At 39.6% G+C, this 24,867-nt stretch overlaps 2 protein-coding genes across 2 annotated transcripts; one reads left to right on the forward strand and one right to left on the reverse strand.

Annotated features, from left to right (window-relative positions):
- Window positions 1–3,366: 3,366 nt before the first annotated feature.
- On the forward strand, window positions 3,367–8,785 carry ATF4 (activating transcription factor 4). Its single transcript, XM_034403784.3, has 3 exons — window positions 3,367–6,226; window positions 7,385–7,699; window positions 7,864–8,785. The coding sequence occupies exons 2-3, from the start codon at window positions 7,483–7,485 to the stop codon at window positions 8,700–8,702; spliced, it is 1,056 nt and encodes a 351-aa protein (XP_034259675.2). The 5' UTR covers window positions 3,367–6,226; window positions 7,385–7,482; the 3' UTR covers window positions 8,703–8,785.
- A 4,863-nt stretch (window positions 8,786–13,648) lies between these two features.
- RPS19BP1 (ribosomal protein S19 binding protein 1) lies at window positions 13,649–18,393 on the reverse strand. The gene is made up of 4 exons (XM_034402788.2): window positions 18,011–18,393; window positions 17,783–17,917; window positions 15,937–16,034; window positions 13,649–15,398 (listed from the first exon to the last, which is right to left on the reverse strand). Exons 1-4 carry the CDS (start codon window positions 18,060–18,062, stop codon window positions 15,255–15,257), a joined length of 429 nt encoding a protein of 142 aa, XP_034258679.1. The 5' UTR covers window positions 18,063–18,393; the 3' UTR covers window positions 13,649–15,254.
- Between the last annotated feature and the right edge of the window lie 6,474 nt (window positions 18,394–24,867).

Here is a 24,867-nt window from a genome sequence, read left to right on the forward strand (position 1 = left end):
ATGGCTGGTTCTTGCCCACAGCATTGCTGGCCAGGATTGGGTCAGAGCCACTGCCAGCCTAGATCAGCAGACCAGATTCGGTGAGCTGGATGCATCACCACCACTCGGGAGGAAAAGAGAGAGAAGAGGCACTGTGAGAGAGCCCATTTTTCACGTTCTTCTCTTCCTGGGCGGCGGTGGCGCATTCAACTCACTGAATCTGGTCTGATCTCAGCCGGCAAAGGGGAGTGGCAGATGGGGGTGGCAGGTGGGGCAGGGGAGAAGCAGGGAAGTCTTACCTGACTTCCAGCTCCGTTGCATTTCTCGCTATTGTGTGCAGGAAAAAAAGTTGTACCGTAAAAGAACCCTGATGAGTTCAATCAATTAATTCCAACTTCTTGAACTCATGAGAATTTTTTTTTTTACGGTACAACTTGTTTCCCTGCACACAATGGTGAGAAACACAATGGATTTGGAAGTCAAGTAATATGCGTGTCTTTCTTCTCCCCCACCCCACCCCTCTCCACCTGCCACCCCCAAATTGCATCCATAAAGGGGGCGGGTGGCTAAGCGAGGGGCAGGAAGCCCTGCCATATCCGGCGAGGAGGGAGAAGAGACGGCAAGAAGTCCCATCTCTCTCGATGCATCTCGCTTCTCCCCCACCCCACCTGCTACCCCTTCGATAGAGACGGTGGGGAAGGGAAGCAGCCAGGCTGCTGTTGCCATTGGGGCGCATGGAGCAAGACGGGCCTCCTCTTGCTGTCTTGACTGCCAGCTGTCGTGTTTCTTGCTGTTGTGTGCAGGGAAACAACCTGTACCGTAAAAAAAACTCGCAAGTTTAATTGATTAATTCCAACTTCTTGAACTTATGAGAAGTTTTTTTTAAGGGTGCAACTTGTTTCCCTGCACCCAATGGTGAGAAATGTGATGGAGCTGGAAATCAGGTAAGATGGCAAGAAGAGGCCCGTCTTGCTCCATGCGCCCCAAAAGAAGACCTCCCCAAAAATAAGACCAAGCGCTTATTTTGGGGTTCAAAAAATATCAGACAGGGTCTTATTTTCGGGGAAACACGGTATTAGCATTTGTTTTTTCAAAACCTGCCCTGATAAAATAAATTGGATATTCAATGCACACCTGTGACTTCTTTAATACATTCTTTAGTCTTTTAAGAATCTACTTGATCGTAAGTGCCAAGTATTTAAAAAATTGCTTCCAAGCATATGAAATATAGATACATACTCTCTCAAACTCAAAATAAAATTTGTTTAAAAAGCTATAGGAATATAATTAAAACTGTTCAGCAACATATATAATAAAACAAACTCGTAAATACATTTGGTTACATAACCAGTTGTGTAATATAAACTGCCCCTTCATCACAAGGACACAGCTTTAAAGAGTAAAGGTTTCCCCCCCTAAATCTCTCTTCTAGGATCGCTGTTCCTAGTCTATAAAATGTTCGAGGGTTAGTGCTGTCTTAAATTTAGAGATAGGTATTTGGTTTAATTGTATTAGTAGTATAAAACAGCAAAGATTGACTACTGAAAATCATACCTAGGAAGGCCAGCAAATCTAATTGCCATTCTACCTCCATAATCATAAGCACTATATCAAATGAAAAGCCATAACACAGCAATTTCCAATGAATTAGTCAATTAAATAATCATTTTAAACTACTTTCTCTGCCGCAATCTGGGCTGAAGCAGAATTAAACCTGCTCCTTTGTTTTCTGAATGGATTTTATAGGAAGGCTTAATTTCACACCCACACACACCAGCCACTCGATCTACCACATTTAGGAAGCATGGAGGAGGTAGTCAGCAGCAGCAAAACTCAGTATCTTCCAAATGGGATAGGTGAAGGGGAGGAGGGATTCTTGCTCCAGGCTACTTTAAAATAATTTAAAGCCCAGCCATTCAACTCCAGCAAAGGAGTTCCTGGAACTTCTTCTCCTTGTAGCACTGAGCTCCTTGGCTTTTATTCTGAAATCCAGCACTCCTGGATTTCAAGAGTGCTGGGGAGAAGCAGTGCTGGATTTAAAAAGGCAAGCAGCTTAGTGCTAACAAGAAGTGCCGCTGTGGCTGGGAGGGGCAAGGGGCATGGCCAGGTGTGCAGAGCTGAATCCCAGCACTGAGAGTTGAGTTTCTGAGTTTGTTTCAAAATAACTAAGGTAACAGATTGCCCTATTTCAACAAATAAAATTAAGTCTGACCTTTTAAGCAAACAGGGAATTGCTTTTTTGTTAATGAAAAACACAGATACTGGTTTGTCTACCTACTGAATGTTTTCCCCCTTTCTGGTTTTGAGCAATTTATTTCTTCTTTCTATGTCCTATGAAAATGTCACTGTATTAAGGGGAACAAAGAATCTTGTTCTTGTTAGTTGCAAAGTCGTGTCCGACCCATCATGACCCCATGGACAACGTTCCTCCAGGCCTTCCTGTCCTCTACCATCCTCTGTATTAAGCTCACGCCTACTGCTTCAGTGACACCATCCAGCCACCATATTCTCTGTCGTCCCATTCTTCTTTTGCCCTCAATCTTACCCAGCATTAGGTTCTTCTCCAGTGAGTCCTTCCTTCTCATTAGGTGGCCAAAAATTTGAGTTTCATCTTCAGGATCTGGCCTTCTAAAGTACAGTCAGGGTTGATCTCCTCTAGGACTGACTTGTTTGTTCGCCTTACAGTCCAAGGAGGAGGAGTCTCAATTCTTTGGGGCTCAGCCTTTAACAAAGAATTACCAGATGAGAAATACTGGAAACATTACAAATAAGTTTAGCATTTTTTTGACTAGTAATGTAGGTACCAGTATTATATGGATAAGCAAACTTTTAACCATTTAAAATAACATTTAGCTATTTTTGTATTTCACTTGGATTCTGGGACTAACTAAATTAGGTTTAAAACAGCTCAAGAAAAGCAGATCAAAAACTGAAAAACAAAAGTATTCCTTGGGCATATGCTCAGTTTAGGATTTTATTTCTGGAAACAGAAACAGAATTTATAAACTTTTGTTATGAACAAATATACTTAAATTTTCCCTGATCCTCATTTTTAGTTCTAGCATAGGGCTTGTAGCCTGCCACGAATGTATGTCACAGCAAAGCTGGGGATGCCAATGGCACATTTCAAATAAGGCACCACCAGAAACAACCAGAAATTTCAGAGGAAAAGCCAGTTCCTTATTATCTCTTCCCATTTTTTTAGTTCCGCTTCAAAAATACAGTGTTGCCCATCTCCTTTCCTACTTAAGTTTATTTTTATTGTTTTTGAACTTCACTATCACTCTTTTCAGCCATCAATTCTTCAATCACTGATCCAGTTAACTCCCTCGAAGAGTTGTGAATTTTATTACAAATTAAATATATGGAAATGACAAAGAATTACTCCAGAGGTCATTAGGAAATTTATTTTGAAGCAGTATCTGGGAAGAATCAGGAAACAAAAGTGGAGGTACATTTGGACATATCTATTTTGAAATTAATATTTTCATTTTAGTGCCTTTTTTTTTACTGATTTTAGGTGCCTGTGTGATAACACAGTACAAAAATACTTTTTTTCCCCCACAAGCATTGCAGTCTTATTTTAAGAGGAACATCTGATTTGTGATTTTAAGGTTTGGAAAAATAACTGATTTGGCATGATTTGGATCAGATACTATCTGGAAAACTTTTAAGAGGAAACTTCAAAAAGATCTCAGTAGTTAGTAGTTGGGCATGGAACCACCTGCCTATTTAACTTATATGCAGAGCACATCATGAGAAAGGTGGGGCTAGATGAATCAAAAGTTGGAATTAAGATTGCTGGGAGAAATATCAACAACCTCAGATATGCAGATGATACCATTCTATGGCAGAAAGCAAAGAGGAACTAAAGAGCCTTTTGATGCAGGTGAAGGAGAGTGCAAAAGTTGGCTTGAAACTCAATATTAAGAAAATGGCAACCGGCCCTCTCAATCCTGGCAAATAGATGGGGGAAGAAATGGAGGTAGTGACAGATTTTATTTCCCTGGGCTCCAAAATCACTGCAGATGGGAACAGCAGCCAAGAAATTAAAAGACGCTTGCTCCTGGGGAGGAAAGCTATGGCAAATCTAGACAGCATTCTAAAAAGCAGAGACATCACCCTGCCAACAAAAGTGCATATAGTCAAGGCTACGGTTTTCCCAGTTGCAATGTATGGCTGTGAAAGGAAGGCTGAGCGTCAAAGAATGGAGGCCTTTGAACTGTGGTGCTGGAGAAGACTCCTGCGAGCCCCTTGGACTGCAAGGCGATCAAACCGGGACAGTCCTAGAGGAAATCAACCCTAACTGCTCTTTCTTTAGAAGGCCAGATCCTGAAGATGAAACTCAAATACTTTGGCCACCTAATGAGAAGGAAGGGCTCACTGGAGAAGAGCCTAATGCTGAGAAAGATTGAGGGCAAAAGAAGAAGAGGACGACAGAGAATATGGTGGCTGGATGGCGTCACCGAAGCAGTTGGCATGAGCTTAAATGGACTGGGGGGGGATGGTAGAGGACAGGAAGGCCTGGAGGAACGTTGTCCATGGGATCGCGATGGGTCGGACACAAACAACAATATCTGAAAAACTTCGAAGAGGAAACTTCAAAAAGATCGCAGTAGTTGGCAGCATATGCTTAATTAATTAGGCACCTGCCCTTTACCAATACGCAGGGAGCAGGGTGCGCCCACTTCTTCTAGCAAACCGCGTCATTTCTCGAGCTCGTAAAGTCCAGGACATTAGGTCCTTTCTAGGTGATGCTGTTCCGCGAAGAAGCCCCTCCCGCCCGGAATAGGCCGTGCCTCCGCCTTTTCCTCAACAGCAGGGCCAGAAAAGCTGCAGACGCTACCCCGCCCTTAAGACAGCCATGAGACATCCGCGAGTGAAAGGGCGGTGGCTGTTCCAATGAGGCACTTGCATTGGGGGGAGGGGATGGAGTTCCCGTGCCTATCACACCAGCCGAAGAGCGTGAAAACGGATGCTGTGGTAAACTCTTTCCCCGACCAAACCCTCTTGGGCGGTGCATCACAAACGGCTTCCAGCGTAGGATCTCCATGTATGGTGATTCGACCCAGACCAGGCCTGAGGAGTGGTTACTACTTCCAGAACCGATGCTTAGCCTTGCTGCCTTTAGTCGGTTACGCAAAGCTTCCAACCACCATCTTGCCCCCCGCCCCGCGGCGGTTAGGGATTAGCGAAGGGCGCAACTCCTCTGCAATCGACACCTCCCCACCAGACTTGGGGGCAATCGGGCATCAATGGCCGCTAACCCCAAATGGCGAAGACAACCCGGAGGAAGGACTAAAGAAGGGAGTCTGGCAAAAAGGACGAAGAAGGCTGATCTCCCATTGACATCTAGACAGAAAATGTGGGTAGGAAGAGCAGCATTTTAAGAGAAAACAGCAGAAGCCCCACCCCGCGACTCTTATTTTTAGTGATCCTGGGCGACCCCGCAAGAGCATTTCCCTTCCCCTCCCCTCAACAATTAAGCACAATCCTTGACGTGGTTTCTTCCCTCGGCCAACAATACTTCACAGGACACGCGAAGCTAACGTTGCCGACCAATCAGGTGCTTCCTGTTCACGTGCTTTCTCAAACTACTGGAATGCAGAATCGGGCACCCCCCGCCCTTGGGCAGCCAATAGGAAAACTAAGCTAGAATTCATTTTTTCACCGTCACGTGTCTGACCTTAATTGAAGCGGCGGCGGTATCCGACGTTATGATTCAACAACTTAGAATAGTCCCTGTAATCCTTCCGCAAATTGTTGAGTAGTATTAATAGAATGCGGGTACGAAGCCTCGCGGAGTGTTCGCTTCAACCCCGGCGTTACGGAGAGGGCTCTATGAGGAGGTCTCCTTTTTTTCAAATGGCACAGATTCAATTTCGAAGATATTGGGCGGAAGGATTTTCTGGAACCGTTGCTTACTGAAAGGAGGTTCTACCGGATCTCATTGACTATATAAAGAGAAAACGCACAAACTTTCGCTCCTATTGTCTCGCTGGGAAAAAGAGCTGGGTCTTATTTTGTCATTTCCGAAAAAAAAAAAAAAAAATTAGTAGCGCCTGTCCTCCTCACTTTTTTTCGGAGTGTGACAGTGGCCAATCGAGCAATCGAGGAGGGGTTTTAATTTACGCGGCCGCCACCATGGCATGGTAGGGGCGGCAGCGCAAGCGACGGCATCGGCCATTGCAGAAGCGCAGCAGCGGCGGCCGCGGCCTCGGCACCTCCAAGCATCTGCAACCATGGCGTGAGTATCCGGGGTGGGGGGTGGGGGAGGTGGAAATCCACTAAAGGTGTGGAGGCATTGGCTTTTATTAAATAATGTAGAGGGTAAGACAAACGGTACGATCGGGTTAAGGATTTGAGACTTTAGGGAGCGAAGATCTATGTATGGATTTAAAACAGCTGGACTTTGCGAATATATGGGAAGAAATTGGAAATCTCAGCCAAGGAATAGCATTTGTTCGTGACCGAAAAATACGGGGGAGGGGGTGGGACGGTGTCAAGAAATATGGTAGGTTAGCGCAAAAAATTCCAGACTATTGAATTAGGCTATTTATGAAAAAGAGGAGGTAGTTTAATGAGCCCTTGGGTTTCCCAGACTAATTAGAAGGCAGAAATCATTTCCTTTGTTGTCGGGGAAAATCCCCCGAGATTTAAGCAATTGGTATACTAATAGTTTTTTCTGGACCAAAATAGAACTTTGACAAGTTAAAATTGCCCTACTTTAAGAGGAAGAGAGAGTAATCTAAAGAGCTTTTCACAACAGAAATACCACGAATTAAATTTTTTATCTACAGATATACTGACAGGACTCTTTCCCAAAACATTTTGCTGAAATAACTAATGGCGTTAGGGTGGAATGCAGGTTTGAATTGATTAATAAGGTTAAGAGGTAGTGAATCTGTAACTTTAAAATAAGCTTTTTCTGTGGAAACTGACAATTTTTAAATAAGTGGATATAAACAAATGTATTATATGGCTGTTAACATCTTAAATCATTAAGATTCTCAGTGACCTAAATGTAAACGTGGCAGGATACAAAATGGCGGCCTATTCATAGATTATAGACATGCACAGCAAGCAGATCATGAAATGGCTGCAGCTGTTGTCAGTAATGAATTCATGAATCAGACCAAGATGGGTGGAGATTGAATTGAGGCTGTGTAGTTAGGAGGAAATAGAGGGCTGACTTGCTCAAGAAATTCTAGTTGGCGCTGTTGTACTGTAGTTCCAGTTGACATCTAAGACAGATAGTTCAGATGAAGTCTAGAGAGGAAAAAAACTGGAATTGTAGGAGTCATTGCTGCAGTATTACTTTGCACAATTTGCCCTATGTGATTTTTACCTTGAAATTCAAATCTAAAAGCTCTTTTTATAATAATTGTTACCTTGTTTCTTCCAGGTTTTTCAAATCACCACACAGCAGCTTTGCTGTAATTGATAAAGACACCATCTATTTGTGTAGACAAATTGACAACAAAGTACTAAAACTTGACCAAAATGAGCTGCTCAAACACAGAGATGTTGTTGGGGGACTTTCTGTCCCCATTCAGCCAGCAGTGTCTGGTGGCTGATGAAGGTCTGGGGCTCTTAGATGACTATCTGGAGGTGGCCAAGAACTTCAGTTCACATGGGTTCTCCAGCGCTAAGGCTAAAGTGGGCTCCTCCGATTGGCTGGATGTGGGCAGTTGGAATAATGCCACAGACAGCAACCAGGGTAAGATAAATTATATTCTGCCAATATTGGGTAACCTTTTGAAGTTTTTGATGCATCTATTTAAATGTTTATAGTAGTTTAATGGATCTAAAGCAGAGGGAGAACTTTTTTTGTATTTATTGAGATCATCTTTGGAATAACTTTTTGTTTTGTTTGTTTTACAGAGGATGCCTTTTCTGGCATGGATTGGATGGTGGAGAAGATGGACCTGAAGGAGTTTGACTTTGATGCGCTGTTAGGTATTGATCTGGAAGCCACCGTCTCCCCAGATGAGCTCATGGCCACGTTGGAAGACACGTGTGACCTGCTTGACCCGCCCATTGAAGAAATTCCCAGCAAAGAAAGTTTATTAATGCCAGAACCAATTAATCAATCCCCCAGGTCTCCTGGAGCAGACCAGGTGGCCCCATTGACCACATTGTTGCCATTTCCAGTACCCCAAAGGCCACTAATTTCTACTGTTGATCATTCATTCAGTTTAGAGCTAGGTAGTGAGGTAGACATTCTTGAAGGAGACAAGAAAACAGAAACCCCCACTACTTTAGTAATTCCCAAGAGTGAAAAAGAGGATGAAGCACATTCTGACAATGATAGTGGAATATGTATGAGCCCAGAGTCTTACCTAGAGTCACCTCAACAAAGTCCTGCCACTTCTACTAGTTCCCTCAGTGATAACCAATCAGTTACAACCCAACTTCATGTTTCTATGAGGCCCAAGCCTTATGATCGCCCTCCAGGAATCATAATATTAAAGATTAAAGAAGAAAAGAGAATAGATAAGAAACTGAAGAAGATGGAGCAGAATAAGACAGCTGCTACACGATATAGACAGAAGAAAAGGGCACAGCAAGAAGCTTTATCAGGAGAGTGTAGAGAACTAGAGCAAAAAAATGAAGCCCTGACATCGAAAGTTGAGTCCCTAAGCAAAGAAATTAAATATTTAAAAGATCTGATTCAAGAAGTCCGCAAAGCTAAGGGCAAAAAGGTTAAAGCCCCAGAATAGAATAGTGGAGTAGGAGTTACATGCATGTATATTGCTTACTGCAAACAACTGTTTTAATGCTTAATAAATTATTTTCTAATTTGGATATGTGTATATTGTTCAGTGAAATTTTGTTTGAATTTATTTGGCTCCCTCAATTAAAACTCCCAATTTTTACATTAAAAATGAACAGCAAAAGGTAGCAATTGCAGTTTAATCTATTTTAAGATGCCTTTTTAAATTTCATTCCATGTCTTACAATTTTGGAATAACACTTCGTATTTGTCAAATTAACAAATGTTACTTTTCTTCCTCAATCTTAAAACCATTCTACTCAATTCTACTTGAATCTGTGCCTTCATACTTTTTGTTAACTTTGGACTTGGTTGATTAGCCAGTGTACCAAATGTTTTAGCTTTCTCATCAACACTGTCCCTTTAAATGGATCTTACATTAATACATCGGGCTCTCAATTTATGTCTCTACCATATCCCTCGTTTTACCTTAATTGCTTCAAAACTTCCAAGACCAGTATAAATAATAGGGATAATGTGCATTTTTTGTTCATAAATCATAGTAAGGTTCTTTCATGTGCCCATGACCAAAACAGCACTTGAGCTGGAATCTATATACAGTTGAAACATACTTGGCATGTTAATTGGCTAGCATAATTTGAGTCAAAGAGCATGCCCATCAGCTATGTTCCATGTAACAATTCATAGCATCCATAATATTAGCATGATCCTATTAATGACTAACTGGATTTTCAAGAGGTGCAATTTTTACATTATAGTGAGTTTTTTTAGTTATTAAATGAGTTCACTTTTATATACAATTCTGGCCTGCACTACTTCTCTGGGAAAAATTCCACCTGAGGAATCTGCTGCTTACTTGAAAGAAATTAGAAACAAAGATATTCCTTATTACTGAATACACTACCTTAAGAGGTCCTTTTCTGGCTTAGGTTCTCATCAAAATCAACTAGAATGTTAAACGGGCTAATTTAAGGTGATGAAAAGCTGTATCAGGAAAATTCCTCTTGCTTGTTTCGTGTGTTCTATAATATCCAAAACATTTGGGTAAGAATTTATATTGGTTTTGTTAATTGTAGGACTTTTCAGTCAGCCAATACTAAATAGACATTCAGTAGCAATAGAAGGATAGTTTTTAGTTAAATTTTAGAGGCGATTCTTTTTTGGGTAGTGTAATGATGGTTTCCTTGATACTTTGAAAGATCTGGTTATGTCATCAGGCTTGGGCTCTTAGGAGACTCATTGGCATCCTTCAGTCTCAAGAGACTGGTATCATGCTCTGGAAAGAGGTCCTAAAACAGCATCTAGTGTGACAAAAAAGGCCAATTCGAGAGTGGCAATCCCACACTGAGGGCAGATACATTCTGGCCCTGATGCTATACCCCCTGATTTGCTAAAATCTAATCCCGAATGGTGGATTCCTCTTTTAGAAACACTCTTCACCCATATTAATACCTCTGGCAGGATCCCTACCTCCTGGAGTCTAGCAATCGTTCCTGTTTTTAAACGAGGAAATAGGAACAACCCAGCCGATTATTGTCCTATAAGTCTGCTCTCCATCATTGGAAAATTGTATGCTAAATATCTCCAATGCAGACTCCACCTGGGTCGAGGAATCCAACATCATTGGTGTTGAACAGACTGGGTTTAAAGTGGGCTGTGCCACATTGGACCACTGCTTTGTCCTAGCGCACCTGGTTGATAAATACGCTACCATGCCAGGTGGTAAACTTTTTACTGCTTTTATTGATCTAAAGGCAGTGTTTGATTCAATCCCAAGGGAATTGTTGTGGTCAAAATTGCTCAAAAGGTCCATTGATGGACGTCTTCTGTTCTTAATTAGATCCCTACATAATCAGACTTTTAGTCAGGTCAGGTGCTATTTGGAGGGAGAACTCTCAAATCCTATCCTGATAAAGAGCGGAGTAAGGCAGGGCTGTGTCCTGGCTCCTCTTCTGTTTAACTTATTCTTATCTGACCTCTTACATTGGACGTACTGAGTCCCACGCCCCAAAGTTGTCAACTACGAAGATCCTGCTTCTCCTTTATGCTGACGATGCGGTCCTCCTATTACTGTCAAGGCTTGGTATGAAAAGGCTACTTTCTGCATTTGGATCCTACTGTGCTGAGAACCACTTGTCCATTAATTATGCTAAATCAAAAGTATTAGTGTTCTCTAGAGTCCAGAAGCTATACAGCTGGGCTATTAAGGGTAATGCTGTTAAGCAGCTTCTCCATTTTAAGTATTTAGGTATCCATTTTCAGAACACCGGTGCTTGGACTAGATATCGAACTCCTGTGCTGAATTCGGCCTCCTGTAGCCATCAGCAAATTCTAAGATTTTTCTATACTCAAGGAGGCCAGTTTATTCCTTCTGCTCTGTGTATTTACAAAGCCAAAACCCTGGCCCAAACTCTACGGAATTCCTATATGGATACGGGGCTTCAAGGAGTGTATTGAAAGAACTCAAAGCTGTTTTTTTAAGGAAACTTTTGGGTCTCCCTCCCTGTGTTGGCTTTGCTTCGATGTACCTGGAATTGGGCATTCAATCAGTCAAATGCATGGCATGGATTGACACCTTTAAATGGTGGTTTCGGGCGCTCTTTTTGGCAGCCCCTGGTAGCGACCTCTCCCTGGTGTAAGCTGACTCCTATACTTCTCGATGGGAGAGGGAACTGCCGAAGAAACTCCACCTGCTAGGTTTTTCGGGGGATGCATTGAGAGACTATGGCCTTAAGGACGCCCAATCTAGGGTAATCCAACGGTTTGTGGACATAGACTTGCAATATCTAAGAGCTAGAGCTAATAAAACCTGCTCCCCTCTGATCTTCAGCCAATTTAACAATTACGGACTGAGGATGGCCTCATATTTTTACACTTTAACCATCCCTAAGTATAGAAGAGTCTTCTTCCTTGCTCGTTTCAACGTCTTGTCCTCAGCATTGCTGGACGGACGATTTAAGAGGCTCCCGATAAGTGAGCGGTTATGCCCCTGTGATAGAGCTGAGGTTGAAACCGTGGAGCATGTTCTTTTATACTGCCCTATGTATAACGCAGGCAGGACTAAATTACTGTGTCTCTTAGAAACAGATCTCTCTGGATCCAATGCTAGTAATTTGACCTTATATTGTTTAGGGGATGGCTCCTCACACATTACTTTTCAGGTTTCTAAATTTTTTTTTAAGAGCTATAATTATTAGAGGAGAATGCTGTAATTCTTCTCAGTCAAGGCTTCTGGTAGCCAACTGTTTATGATGTTACTTTCCCCACATTCTTTTGCAATTATTTTTGTATTTTGGTCTGTGACCGCAAATAAAAAGTTATTATTATTACATTCTGTCCCCTGCCCAGTCCCCAGATTTCGCTGGTTCCGGGACTGCCTCTTTGCCTCAGCCTACTGAACAAGTGTCTCTTCGAATTGGAGAAGGCCATGCTGCGTCTTTAGGAATCTTTAGGAGACTGGCGACATGCTTATATAGTTCCATTACTTGAGGTAACCATTCTCCCATCACCTAGAGCGGCGATGGCGAACCTATGGCACGCGGAGCCATATTGGTGGGCATGTGAGCGTTGCCCTAGCTCAGCTCCAGCATGCATGCGCACGCTGGGCAGCTGATTTTCTGGCCTTCTGGGCCCACCAGAAGTTGGCAAATGGGCTGTTTCCAGCCTCTGGAGGGCCTTGAGTGGGGGGGAATGCTGTTTTCGCCCTCCCCAGGCTCCTAGAAAGCCTCTGGAGCCTGGAGAGGGCGAAAAACGGGCCTACTGGGTCCACGGGTCCACCATGCCAACACATGCCAAAAACGGGGTCACGTGCACATGCACAGGGTGCAGGGCACATAGTTATGGGTGTGGGCACGCATGCGACCACCCCGTACTCTCCCCGCTTTTGGCACGCGATGGCAAAAAGGTTAGCCATCATTGACTAACTCTGACTAATTCTGTTTTTTTTACAGAATTCATACACATTTTTATGCTTTTATGCTATTGTGTGCTACCCAGAGTTGCCTTTGATGAGATGAGTGGCTATATGTTTTGTAAGTAAAAAATATATGCCAGGACAAAACAGATTTTTTTGTAGTTAACATGTTTTGGCTGCAATAATCTGATTGCGCTCCACAATGATATACAGGACAATTAGAACAAGTATGTACTTAGCCCCATTTTTCCCCGGAACAATTCCAGCATGAAGTACATAGTGGCCCATTCTTGATCTTTCAGCACCTGTCTGTTGCTGTCACTAATAAAAGATTAGCTCAAATGTCTTAATGGTATCTTGGCAATATAGAACAAGCCCCCAGTGTAACATTTGCTTCCCATTCAGCTTCTGCTTTTAAAATATGTGCTTTACTTCACCTTGGTTTCTGCTAAAGTACAAGTTTGTAAGCTTTAAATGTTTAAGAAATAGGCTTCCAGTGAGACATATTCTACCTGTTCCCTACCTTATCTCAATCATGATCACTGTTACTGCTTTTTTTCTGCACTCCCCCAAAACTACTACTTCATGCTACAGTATAAGTGGAACAAAATGTTTTTCTGCAAATGGATCAAAATATAAAAACTGCAGATTAACAGGACAAGCTTTATATGCTTAGGATGCCTAGAACATTTTGTACAATCTTATCCAATATTTAACATCAAAGTTAGAAATTCAGTTTGGTTTAAAGCACAGGTTGAACTTATCAGAGTTATTTTGATCCACAAGCAAATGTGGAATGTCATTCTTTCTAACCACAGTAAACTTTTAATAAGTTTATGAACAACATAAATTGACTACCATTTAAGCTGTTAATTTTACCACAGAAATGCACGTTCAGCTAGTAAAATATGAAAATGTACTCCTTCCGGCAAAATGGAATAATTTCAGCCACCCAGTGTCACTGAGTTGGGCAGCTTTATAATTTTTTAAAATAAATAAAGTTAAAGACTTGCTTTATATGATTTGAAAAGTAGAATAGTTTATTCCACAATTACACTCTTTTGAAAAGAATAAATAGGAGACACCATTCTTACAGCTTTTTTTCAGGATTATAACTTCAAATATGAGTATGTTTGCCCAACATACTAACGTCAACAGTAACCTTGTCAACTACTGCGGTCTGCTTAATGTATATAGTTGCCTCGATTCATCCAGTACACTGAACTACAAATTAACTAAACTGGTTGGGTTTCGCAAGACGCATGCCACTGTGTAGCCAACTCTATGTAAATCTGGAGTATTGTGCACTTTCAGGCAGAAGTATTTTCAAACATGACTTTATTCTGAGTTATGACTTTGGGTTGGCCACTTTCTCTCAGCCCAGACTACATCACGCAATTGTAGTGGGGAAAACAGAAGGAGGAAGGTGTGGATATGTTCACCATCTTGAATTATTCGTAAAAATATTAAAGGTGTGGTGCAAACAAATAACTGATACCCACATCCTACTAGTGAAAAAGAAGTACAATGGATGATACATATTATAATTAGCTTAATGCTAGTAATGAGTAAGGGATGAAAAAAAATCATGTTTCAGTGTGTTTGCATGATTTTAGTAAATGCACAAATTACTGTTCTTATGTAGTAACTGCAGTTATGAAATCATGCATAATTTTACCACTATAAATATTGCATCAATATGAATTTTCCAACCACTGATTAACATTTGATTATCTCTCTGACCCACTCTTGTTCCTGTATAGAATTCTTTTAATTTTTCTTATCGTTATCTGCTTGGTTCTAAAAATGATACAATATTCTTAGGCTATTTATTTCTGGTACTTCACAAACAATTTTTTCCTGAACAGTCTGGTGTAATTGGTCATTATATTTCTATAAAAGTTTTTTACATTTATTAAAGAAATGACAAGTGATACATTGAATAAACTCAAAAACACTTGTACAGTAACTAACAATATGGTAGGAAATTATACAAACTACATTTTGAGAAGATAAGAGTGTATCCTTTTCCTAAAAGGTATCACAAAAAAGTGACTTATTATACTTGCATCTTAAGTATAGCAAAAATAACTCTGATATCTTTGTGGAAGCACTTCAAATGCCTATAACTGACTGTTTATACGTTGTAAATGACCTAAAAATATTTGGCTATGAATTAAATCAAGTTTTCACATTACTACTCAGAAGTATAATTGTTAGTTTGTTGCAGCAAAACTTTGTACAATAAAGCACATACTTTCAGCTCTGATATTGCAATATGAAATCCAAATTCTCTGTTCCATATGTATAGAAATAACTTTTTAAACTTAATTTACTCCTAACAAATGTGGCAAAAGATTGTTTTGTCTGGTTCAAGGTAGATATTTTTTCTAGCAAAGAGTCAAAAGATAATCTTGAGAGTCATATGTCCAAACTCAGCATCAAAGATCTGGATTCTCCACTCTGGGCACAAACCGTCATTCCATATGAAGTGCAACAACTGAGCAGATCATATGTAGAAATACTGTAATCTTATAATAGATGTAATTCCCAACCACAATAATACTGGCAAGCATTTGCTCACTGATGCTGATATTTTTAGCAACGATGGACAGGTTATTTTTGTCAAATTGTTCCAACTCTTCCAAAATACTCTCTCTCAAATCTCTGGAAGTCTTTCTCCGTGAAGACAGTTCCTTCTGGCTTCTTCTTCTTCACTTTTTCTACAGGGTGGTCTTTAGCTTTCCTCCCTCTATTTTGGGTTAAAATCTACAGAAATAATGCAAAGGAAAATAGTGTCTCAATATCTTTTAATATATATATATATATAAATGTAATCAGTAATCAGTAGTATAATAAACCTTCCAAGTTTAACCAAACTTAAAAAGAGTATTTTATTAAATTGGTGTTTAGGACTGCATACAGGTATGCAGTCCTAAACACCGCTCAAGGATTGTTATTTGTTGGAGCATTTGAAAACAGCTTTTTATCTGGAGTCACAGAGGTATTCACTTTAAGGTACTTCCAACAGATGCTATATGTATGCCCATATAGGCTGTGAATTACAATTTGTGCTTTGAATCGCACAGCACTAATTTCAAATAATTCAATTTGAAAACTCAAGATCTAATATATTTGGCAAGGACATTAGAAAAAATTGGAAATAGAGACATGAGAAACATTATATTGAGAAACAAGCTCCCTTCTCCAGAAACTATCAATTGTATATAAATAGAATTGTCTTCTTTTTCTTTTATTTCTAATAACATTTTCTCTCCCCAAATAAACAAGTGACATACAAACTGACCTTTTCAGTAATTGTACTGTCTGCCACAAAATGAGTACCCATCATATACTGCATGTTCTTCTTAAAGTGGTCAGCTGCTTGATGTTTCTGATATTCCTCTGGAAAAAACAAAAGAATAAGAAAGCATGTAGATAAAATTCAGGAGGAAATAAATTCATATTTGTCTTTAGAGAGTTAGTACTGCAATTGTAAGCCTGATTCATCCTGCTTGCCTCATGTTTTAATTTGATTTTTTGCAGCCACTATTTTGGAGATATCAAATTGCATCAAGGTATATGTGAATTTTCACATGCAGTAAATGAGATGATAAAGCAAAAAACAAAACAAAACAAAACCTTTTTTCCTAAGGGAGTTTGTTGACATGACAAAATCAGTGGAAGGTTTTATACTTATCTCCTTTTTGAGACAACAGAAAATATGACCATAGAATAGTCATCAATGCATTTTATTATTGTTTTCAGTTATAGGGAAAAGCTGTGTACAGCATAAGACTTCAAGGAGTTTTGTATGCAATAGTCTGCAACCTGGTTGTCTCTAAGTAAGCTCAAATATAAATCACAAAATATAGCTCTGTTGGCTGAGGAACACGAGAGCTATAATCAAAAACATGACCTCCAAGTTGTGGGTAACTACTCCAAAACATGCTTTCAGCTTATGTGGAATGTAGGTCAAACTTTGGGGTTTTCTTGTTGAATTACCGTAAATGAATAAAGAATGCACTTTGGAGCATGGTCAAATCTATTATGGTACATTTGTGGGAGGGCAGGAAATAATTGAATCAGCAAATGGGGTGATAAGATATAAGCATGAGAAAATCAGCAACTGCTCAGGGAATAGCAGGAAAAGAAGGAACTGGAAGTTCAGAGAGCAGGAAGTTTGGTACTATGTCCCACACTTGGGCACTGATACTTCTGAAAGGAAGAAGAAATGAAATGCAAAGATTGGGCATGGGCAGATGAATAGACCATATCACACTGGTGGATCCTGAAGGGAGAATAGAAGGAAGCATCTTCACTGTCCCTGCCACTTCCTCATTCTCTTCTCCCTTGCATCTATCTACACCATGTTCAATTACTCCTGTCTGGAATAGATCTATTTTGTTCTGTGCCTCGACCAATACATATAACACATACAAGTTTCAGCTTGGGCACAGACCACACCACTTCAATTATAAAAAGATAAGATGAAAATATCATCATCACCATCATCAAGCTATGACATGCAGGGGCTCTGCCTTTAGAACACATTTTTTTCAACACAATAATGCATGAGTTTATTATTTATTTTTAATCACTTGGGAAGAAGCATATATTGTCATTTTTTAAAGCATGTATATTGTTTGAAATTATAAGTTATCTTGAATGGGATATGAAAGGACATATATAAAGTAGGTAAAAATATAGTTACACTAATAGGAAAAAATAATGTTATGCTACAACTCTCATGCATGTCACTCATATGTCTCTGTGCATAAGACTGTATACAAAGGTTTTAAATTGTCGTCAGTTGAGTAAAGATGTTTCTGTTTCACTTAAATATAGAATGGAAATTTCCATGAAACTTCCATGCAACGTTATGCATTTATTGTTTAACTGCAAAATGCAAGTAGAGCTCAAAAATTTGCACTAGTTAGGCGCAACCAAAAGCAATAGCACTTAGACATATATACAGGACAGGTTCACAGTGCTTTACAGCCCTCTTTCTGCGGTTTCCAGAGTCAGCATATTACCCCCAACCATCTGGGTCATTTTACTTCCCCCTCGGAAGGATGGAAGGCTTGACTCAACCAATAAATTCGATGAGGGTCGCCCACTTGGTCGTCATTCTCCATCTTCCCCCTACTCACCTAATGCAGATTTGATAATTCTTCCTTTGATTGTGGCCTTGTCTCTTTTGGACCTTGAACGCTTGTTTTTCTTCTTTTTCAACAGATTATTGGGTCGGGCGGCGGTCCCTGATCTTTGAGAGGAGGAGTCAGACACTATTCATCAGACAGAAAAAATAGAAGGATTATTTATCTTAAAGAGATTATTTAGCCTTTTTCTCCTTTGGCCACCCTGCAGCCCTAGGTTACCTCCCGCCGTCTCCAGTAGTTCCAGTCCCTTTCTTAGCAGGGAAGCCGACATTTCCACCTCTCTCCAGACACGTGAATTATCTCGAACTTCCTTTCTGTTTCAGCTCTATGGTCTTTTCATGATTATGCTACTTCCGAGTGCAGGGTTTTTTTGCCACTCTTCCTTTGACCCACTTCGCTTTACCTTGCTTAAAATCGCCACACTTCCGGTGTCATTCATTCCCAGTGGACGGGTTAGTCGTTTTTTAGGTCTTCAAACTTGGCAGCTTTAAGACTTGTGGACTTCAACTCCCAGAATTCTCTATGCTGGCTGGAGAATTCTGGGAGTTGAAGTCCACAAGTCTTAAACGCTGCCAAGTTTGAAGACCTCTGGGTTAGTGTCTACAGCGGTTTGGAAAAAGGAAGAAGAAAATGATGTATTTGTAAGAAGGCGAAGGAAGGAGAAATTGTATCTCATTTCGGAAGCTAGCAATGTGTTCTGATCTTTCATTCTGATCTACAAATTTTGTTGCTATGTAATCGCTTCGGTTCTAAGTGACGTAAGACAACTACTAGCAATCAACAACTTTTATAAAATATAAAACAGCCTACTAAACATTTAATAGGTTATTAAAATGTATCGCTTTAAACGTGTGTACTCTGAAAGCAAAAATATTAGGAGACCAGGACCTGAACTGCAGTATCATCTGAATTTAAAGTGTCAGAAACACATGCTATAGAATTAAATGGGATTTAGTAGAAACAACTGAGGGCAGGTACTAGGAATTCAGCTCTATCGAACATAAAGGATTTTGTTCTGAATAGTGTTACACTTTCCTTCATATGTTAATGGATTTTTAAAAATTACCCCGAGTCACTTTCAGGGGTAATTTTTAAAAATCCATTAACATATGAAGGACTCTTAAAGATGAGTTTTGCCATTCATTAAATGTATTCCTGAAATGAAGTTTTATGGATTTGTTTAAGATAAGAGATGGGATATAAAGATCATTTCATTTTAAGAGATGGTGAATTCTTTGAGAAAGTTATTAAAATTGTTGCTTGCTATGATGAAGAGGAAAATTATTTTATATATTTATTATTTTTCTTTTTAACACCTATTTGCTCTTTTATTATTATTATGTATTAGTTTTTACTGCTGTAATCTTTAATTAAAAATACTACAAAAAATGAAGTATAAAGGCAACTTGGTGCCGATTCTCATTCTACCCTATTATATTTCACATTACAGACTGGTTCCTTCTTTTTATTCCTGATAGACTTCAATTATCCTCTCATTCTTATTGTCACTCTTGATTCCTCATACAGCATGAAATTAATCAAGATAAAAGATAGAAACATCTAGATTCATGGCATATATTTATTTATTTGGAATTTATATAGCTGACCAACTTGAATAATTGCAATCCTGGATAGTATGCAATCAATAACAATGAAAGAAACAGCAAAGAAGCCATATGGTTAAAAATAGCAACAGAAATTGGTAAGAAACCTGGAACACCAAATTTACCTTAGATCCTCCAGGTGAGGATGCTAATCAATTTGGTCTCAGTGCCCAAGAAAAAAAGACACTGTTTTTCTGAAGGCAACATATATTGGTTAAAGGGGAGGCCGTTCTAAAGGCTAGGCAGTGTCTAGTGGTTAAGGCACCTGGCTAGAAAGCAGGAGGCTATGAGTTCCTGCCTTAGCTGTGAAAGCCAGCTAGGTGACCAATCACTGTCAGCCCAACCCACTTCACAGCGTGGTGGTTGTGGGGAAAATAGAAGGAAGATGTGTTGTATATGTTTGCCGCCTTGAGTAATTTGTTAAAACAAAGCCAGATGCAAATAAAAAAGACATACCATATGAAGGCAAGGGACCACTGCAGCATTGCTATACTACTAGAATGAGCAGAGAGGCTCCCACAAATAACCCTGCTTCTGTCGTGTAGCTTTATAGGGGATAAACAGCACCTTGAATTGCACCTGGAAAACTTATTGGGAATAAATGCATATTGGAGAATAGTGGTATACAAGGTGTGCCCTTAATTGGCCATGCTGCTGCATTCTAGATAGTTAACAATTTATGGATTATCTTCAAAGGCACCCGTGCAACTGGTACAAAAGATAAAGTTGTGCAAAGACCTTCCTAGCCATAGCTGCAACCTGCTTTTTGAGCAGGAATTGTGACTCTCAAATTGCATATTAGATCTCCGTGAAGGTGTGCTCCCCACCCAGGCCAAAGATGGATAGTCTGCAGTCTTAAAGTTGGAAATGAGTTATTATTTAGATATACGATACCTGCCAACTCCATAGTAATCCTAATAAAGTCATAATAAAGTATTCTTTGGAAACATTCTCTTTGGAGAAGCAGATTTAAATGATTGCTTCAACAGAAAAGTTTTAAAATTAGTTTCAATTTTTAATCTTTACTATCTTTCTATAAAAACATGTTACACATTGAAACAGTAATTTACTGTAGAGGACAGGTAATGGATATAGCAAATTAATGCAATTTAAATTCATACAAGTTACAACTAGGACGCTTTCATAGACAGTTAAAGCCAGTCACCATCACCCTCCTTATTTCAGTCTCTACTTCCTTCTCGGGCCAATTGGCACTCTTGACATGAAATTTGCACTAAATTGATAATTTCAATAGCCCTTGTCTTTATAATAGGAATGCTGGCATGATTGAGATATTTTTCCATTACATTTTCTATTCTTGAAGGAATCAAATTTATCTCAGCCTTGCCAACAGCAGACAGATCCATTTGTGCCAGCTCTTTTATTGACCAATGACTTTAAATTAACTTGTTATATAGTAGGTACTACATTTTTAGATATCGTGTAATTTTATCTGAATCAGCAGTTTTTTAATAACATTCTTGAAATTAAATTCAGTACTTGGAATTGCTGGCAAGTTCAATACTCTACTTATTTAGTTAAAAATCTTCACCTTATGTGAAAAGATTCTTGAGTTTGCATTTTTAGGGCCTTCCTCCTGGCATTGCTTTCCTCTGTTTCATGAGGTAGAACAAAAATTTGCCAGTATACTTTGTGCTAACCTCATTGCTAAATCCTATTCTGCTTCAGCTGTGGGGCCAGTGATTGGTGCTGCCCTCAGAGACTAAATATGAGACAACTGAGGGAACAAGACTGAGGAATTCCTCCAACTACCAGCTGTTCTCCGTAAGGGAAGTGTCATATCCTGGGGCGGGGGTACGGGGGGGGAAAGGTGAAATTGCTTATGATGCCCTATTGCTTACTAGGGAGCATCCCTCTCTGTTCCCTCTTTTCTTACCAGACTCTGAGCCCTAGCAGTGTTCAGGGAGAGGTGACTGTTAATCACTACAGGTAGCCCTCAACTTATGACCATAGTTGAAATCGGAATTTTGGTTGCAATTGTTAAGTAAGTTATCACATGATTGATCAGACCTGATTATTTGCTTTCCACATCTACCCTCCTATTTCACCCCATGACCCTCATATGACTGCAAGGTATGGAAAGCCTGCCTGTTTTCCTCAGGCATTTGGACCAGATGGGTTAATTAGTTATTAATGATGGAGAGTGGGGTTATTGTTAATCTTTGGACATTAAGGGTTATGTGTGGTGGGTTTTTGAATTTCAATGTTGCAAGCCACCCAGAGTGACTTGTTAGATGGGCATCTATATAAATCAAATAAATGAAATAAAATTGGCATTGGCAGTCTTCCTGTAAATTGATATTCACAAATTAACTCTTGACCGACAGGTTGGTAGGATGGAACAGGCTGCAGTGTGGGTCGGGAGGTGGGAAACTCACAAGCCTTGATATCTATTCACTGTCAGATCTTCAATCACAAAAATCCACTAGGCATTGTTGCAGAAATGGCAGGGAAAAAAATCTAGCTGTTTGTGTTGCCATCCTAACATGGTGGGGGAAAAAAATCCCCTTCTGCTTAATTGCCATCCTAAATCCAGACTCCCAAGAAAAGTGTCAAGTGGCTAAATAGCTGCTTTGTTTCCCTTTTCTCTTGTCATAACTCTATATTGGCAGCCTGGCCAGGTATATCATGGAAAGCAGGAGTTGGGGAGAGGCAGCTTGGTTTCAAAGATCTGGCCACTCCTGCTGCCAGAAGGAGTGACCTTGAAGAAAATGCTAGGGATCAAAAAGATGTGTTTCTGGCTGCCCATATCAGCCTCAAGGGGCCAACTGTAGCTGAGCTAAACCTATCATCAGGAGCCCTGTTGTATGTAGGCATTGCAGTCAATTCAAACTGCGAGAATTGTTTTGGGACAAGAGAAAAAAAAATCACTTTAAAACTACACTCCGGTACATTCAGATGTAGATGCCTTCAGAGTTATCTGGCTATGAGTGGAAGATGACATCATGAAGATGCAGCTAGTGAGGCATGTTCATCCCATTGTTAGCATGATGGGAAGAAGCATTCTCAGTTTTTCTATTCAGATTTGGATCAGTGACCACAGAGCGGTCTTTTTTTTTTGTTTCTCCCAGGTGATTTGTCTCAAATGTGGAAGTCAGTCAGTTTCTCATTACCTATGGTGACCAGATAGCCACATTTAACTAACTTTATCTGATACTGAGAAAAATAAGCAATGTCAAATCTTGTTATTATCTCAATAGGAGACTATTAGGAAATTCCAAATCTGTAGTCTAGAGTACAACTGTATTGTCACACACACTGCACAGACCCAGCCATATAATCACTAAGCGCTTTGCTAGGGTTGAGAGAAAGGTTATCTTTTTTTCATCATCAATGAATTAGCCAAATCATTGGGTTTAACAATAATATGTCAGCTTTTTCAGAAGAAGTTGAAATACATATTTAAAGATTTTTGTGTATTCTTAATGTAATATAAATAATGATGCATGCAATTAATCTACTTCAGAAGGATAGACTTAAAGAAATTAAGAAAATGTTTGCAAAGTTACTTTTTCATCACTGTTGTAACTGCAAGTGGTTGCTGAATGAGGCAGTTGCTTAATGAGGACTATCTGTTGTCCTTAAGAGAGACTTCTTCTGTAGCCCTATCAAAATGGATGGGAAGCAAGTAAGCATTCAGAAAAACTAGTCACATACTGCACTAAGCCATAATGATTGTTTGTTTGTGGAATGGTACATTAGAGCAGGGGTGTCAAACTCACGTCATCACGGCATCATCACGTGACATATTGGGACTTTTCCCCCTTCGCTAAACCGGGAGTGGGCACGGCCAGCATGTGACACATCTGACCCGTGGGCCAGAAGTTTGACAGCCCTGTGTAAGAGAAACTCAGCCACTATATTGCAATTGGTAAGCCATTGTTTAGGGCTTAGTGTATTGTGTGAATTTGGCTATTTGTGATTTATTCAGAAAATCATATGTAACAAAATTATAGCTTAGCATGATGTTTTAATCAGATCATAGTTTGTCTTCTTTTAGATTTTAGGAGTTCAAGTTCTAACACAATCTGTTTGCTTTCTTTTGTATTTGAGTCAAATGTAATACATTTCCCCCTATAATTTACATTAACCATCTTATTTTAATGGAACCAATTCATTTTCTAGTCCCTCCTGTATGTGGCTTGAACATGAAAATATGATATCTTCTCAAATGTATACAGTATTATATATTTTCAGTTGAAATTATATATTATATGCCAACATCCACTCTGCTGTTGTTCATGCATACCTGTATTTGCCAATCTGAGGCAATTTTCTCTACAGTTGCTCTACTTAGACACAGATATAGTCTTGCTGTTCTGCAGGTGCGTGATATAGCCGCTTTTAACTGGTGACTTTCCTTTGAAAAATGATGTTTTCTTCCTGTACATTTATAACTGACTGAATCCAGGCAAATGAGAGGCAGTTATATGCCTTTTGCTCTTGAACATATCTTTTTGAACTCTAATGTTCCAAGACATACCTCACTGGGATATTTTCTAGTACTATTTCTGTTGAAAGAACTAGGGATACTTCCTGGAGAATTTTGTCTTTATTTTCATAGTCCTACTTTTTCAACAACTTAAGAACAAATGAGGAACTCCAGTATTTGAGGGGCTGTCACAAAAAAGAGGGGGTCAACCTACTTACCAGAGCACCAGAAGGCAAGACAAGAAACAATGGATGGAAGCTAATCAAGGCGAGAAGCAACCTACAACTAAGGAGACATTTTCTAATAATGAGAACTGTTTCCAATCAGCTTGTCTCCAGAAGTTGTGGGTGCTCCATCACTGGAGGTTTTCAAGAAGAGATTGGACAACGATTTGTCTGAAATAGTATAGGTCTCCTGCTTGAGCAGGGGATTGAATTTGAAGACCTCAAGGTCCCTTCCAACTCTTGTTATTCTGTTAAGGATTGAGTAGAGCATATATATGCTAAAACAGTATTCACTTCCCACAAAACAGATATGAGAGCACTATGAGTACATAATTATACTTCATATAAATGAAGTAAATATTTATTGCACAGAGACATAGAATGTTTTCTCCAAGCATCATATCTGTCCACTGTGCGCTTGGAGAGTAAGTGCAGATGTCATCAATTCCTGTTAGATATTTCTTGTTAACATTTATAGAATATAGAATAACAGAGTTGAAAGGGACTTTGGAGGTTTTTTAGTCCAATATGCTGCTCAAGCAGGAGACCCTATACAATTATGGACAAATGCCTGTCCAATCTCTTCTTTAAAATCCTCCAGTAATATATTGACTGTTTCCTAATATGATTCGATTGCTTATTTGTTCCCTAGGACTATCATTAAGTGTACCTTATGATTCTTGACGAATGTAGCTTTTCTTTTATGTATACTGAGAGTGTATGTACCAAGACAAATTCCTTGTGTGTCCAATCACACTTGGCCAATAAAGAATTCTATTCTATTCTATTCTATTC

This window comes from Pantherophis guttatus, chromosome 7 (genome assembly GCF_059756535.1).
Source record: "Pantherophis guttatus breed Tessera chromosome 7, ASM5975653v1, whole genome shotgun sequence".
Lineage (NCBI taxonomy): Eukaryota > Metazoa > Chordata > Lepidosauria > Squamata > Colubridae > Pantherophis > Pantherophis guttatus.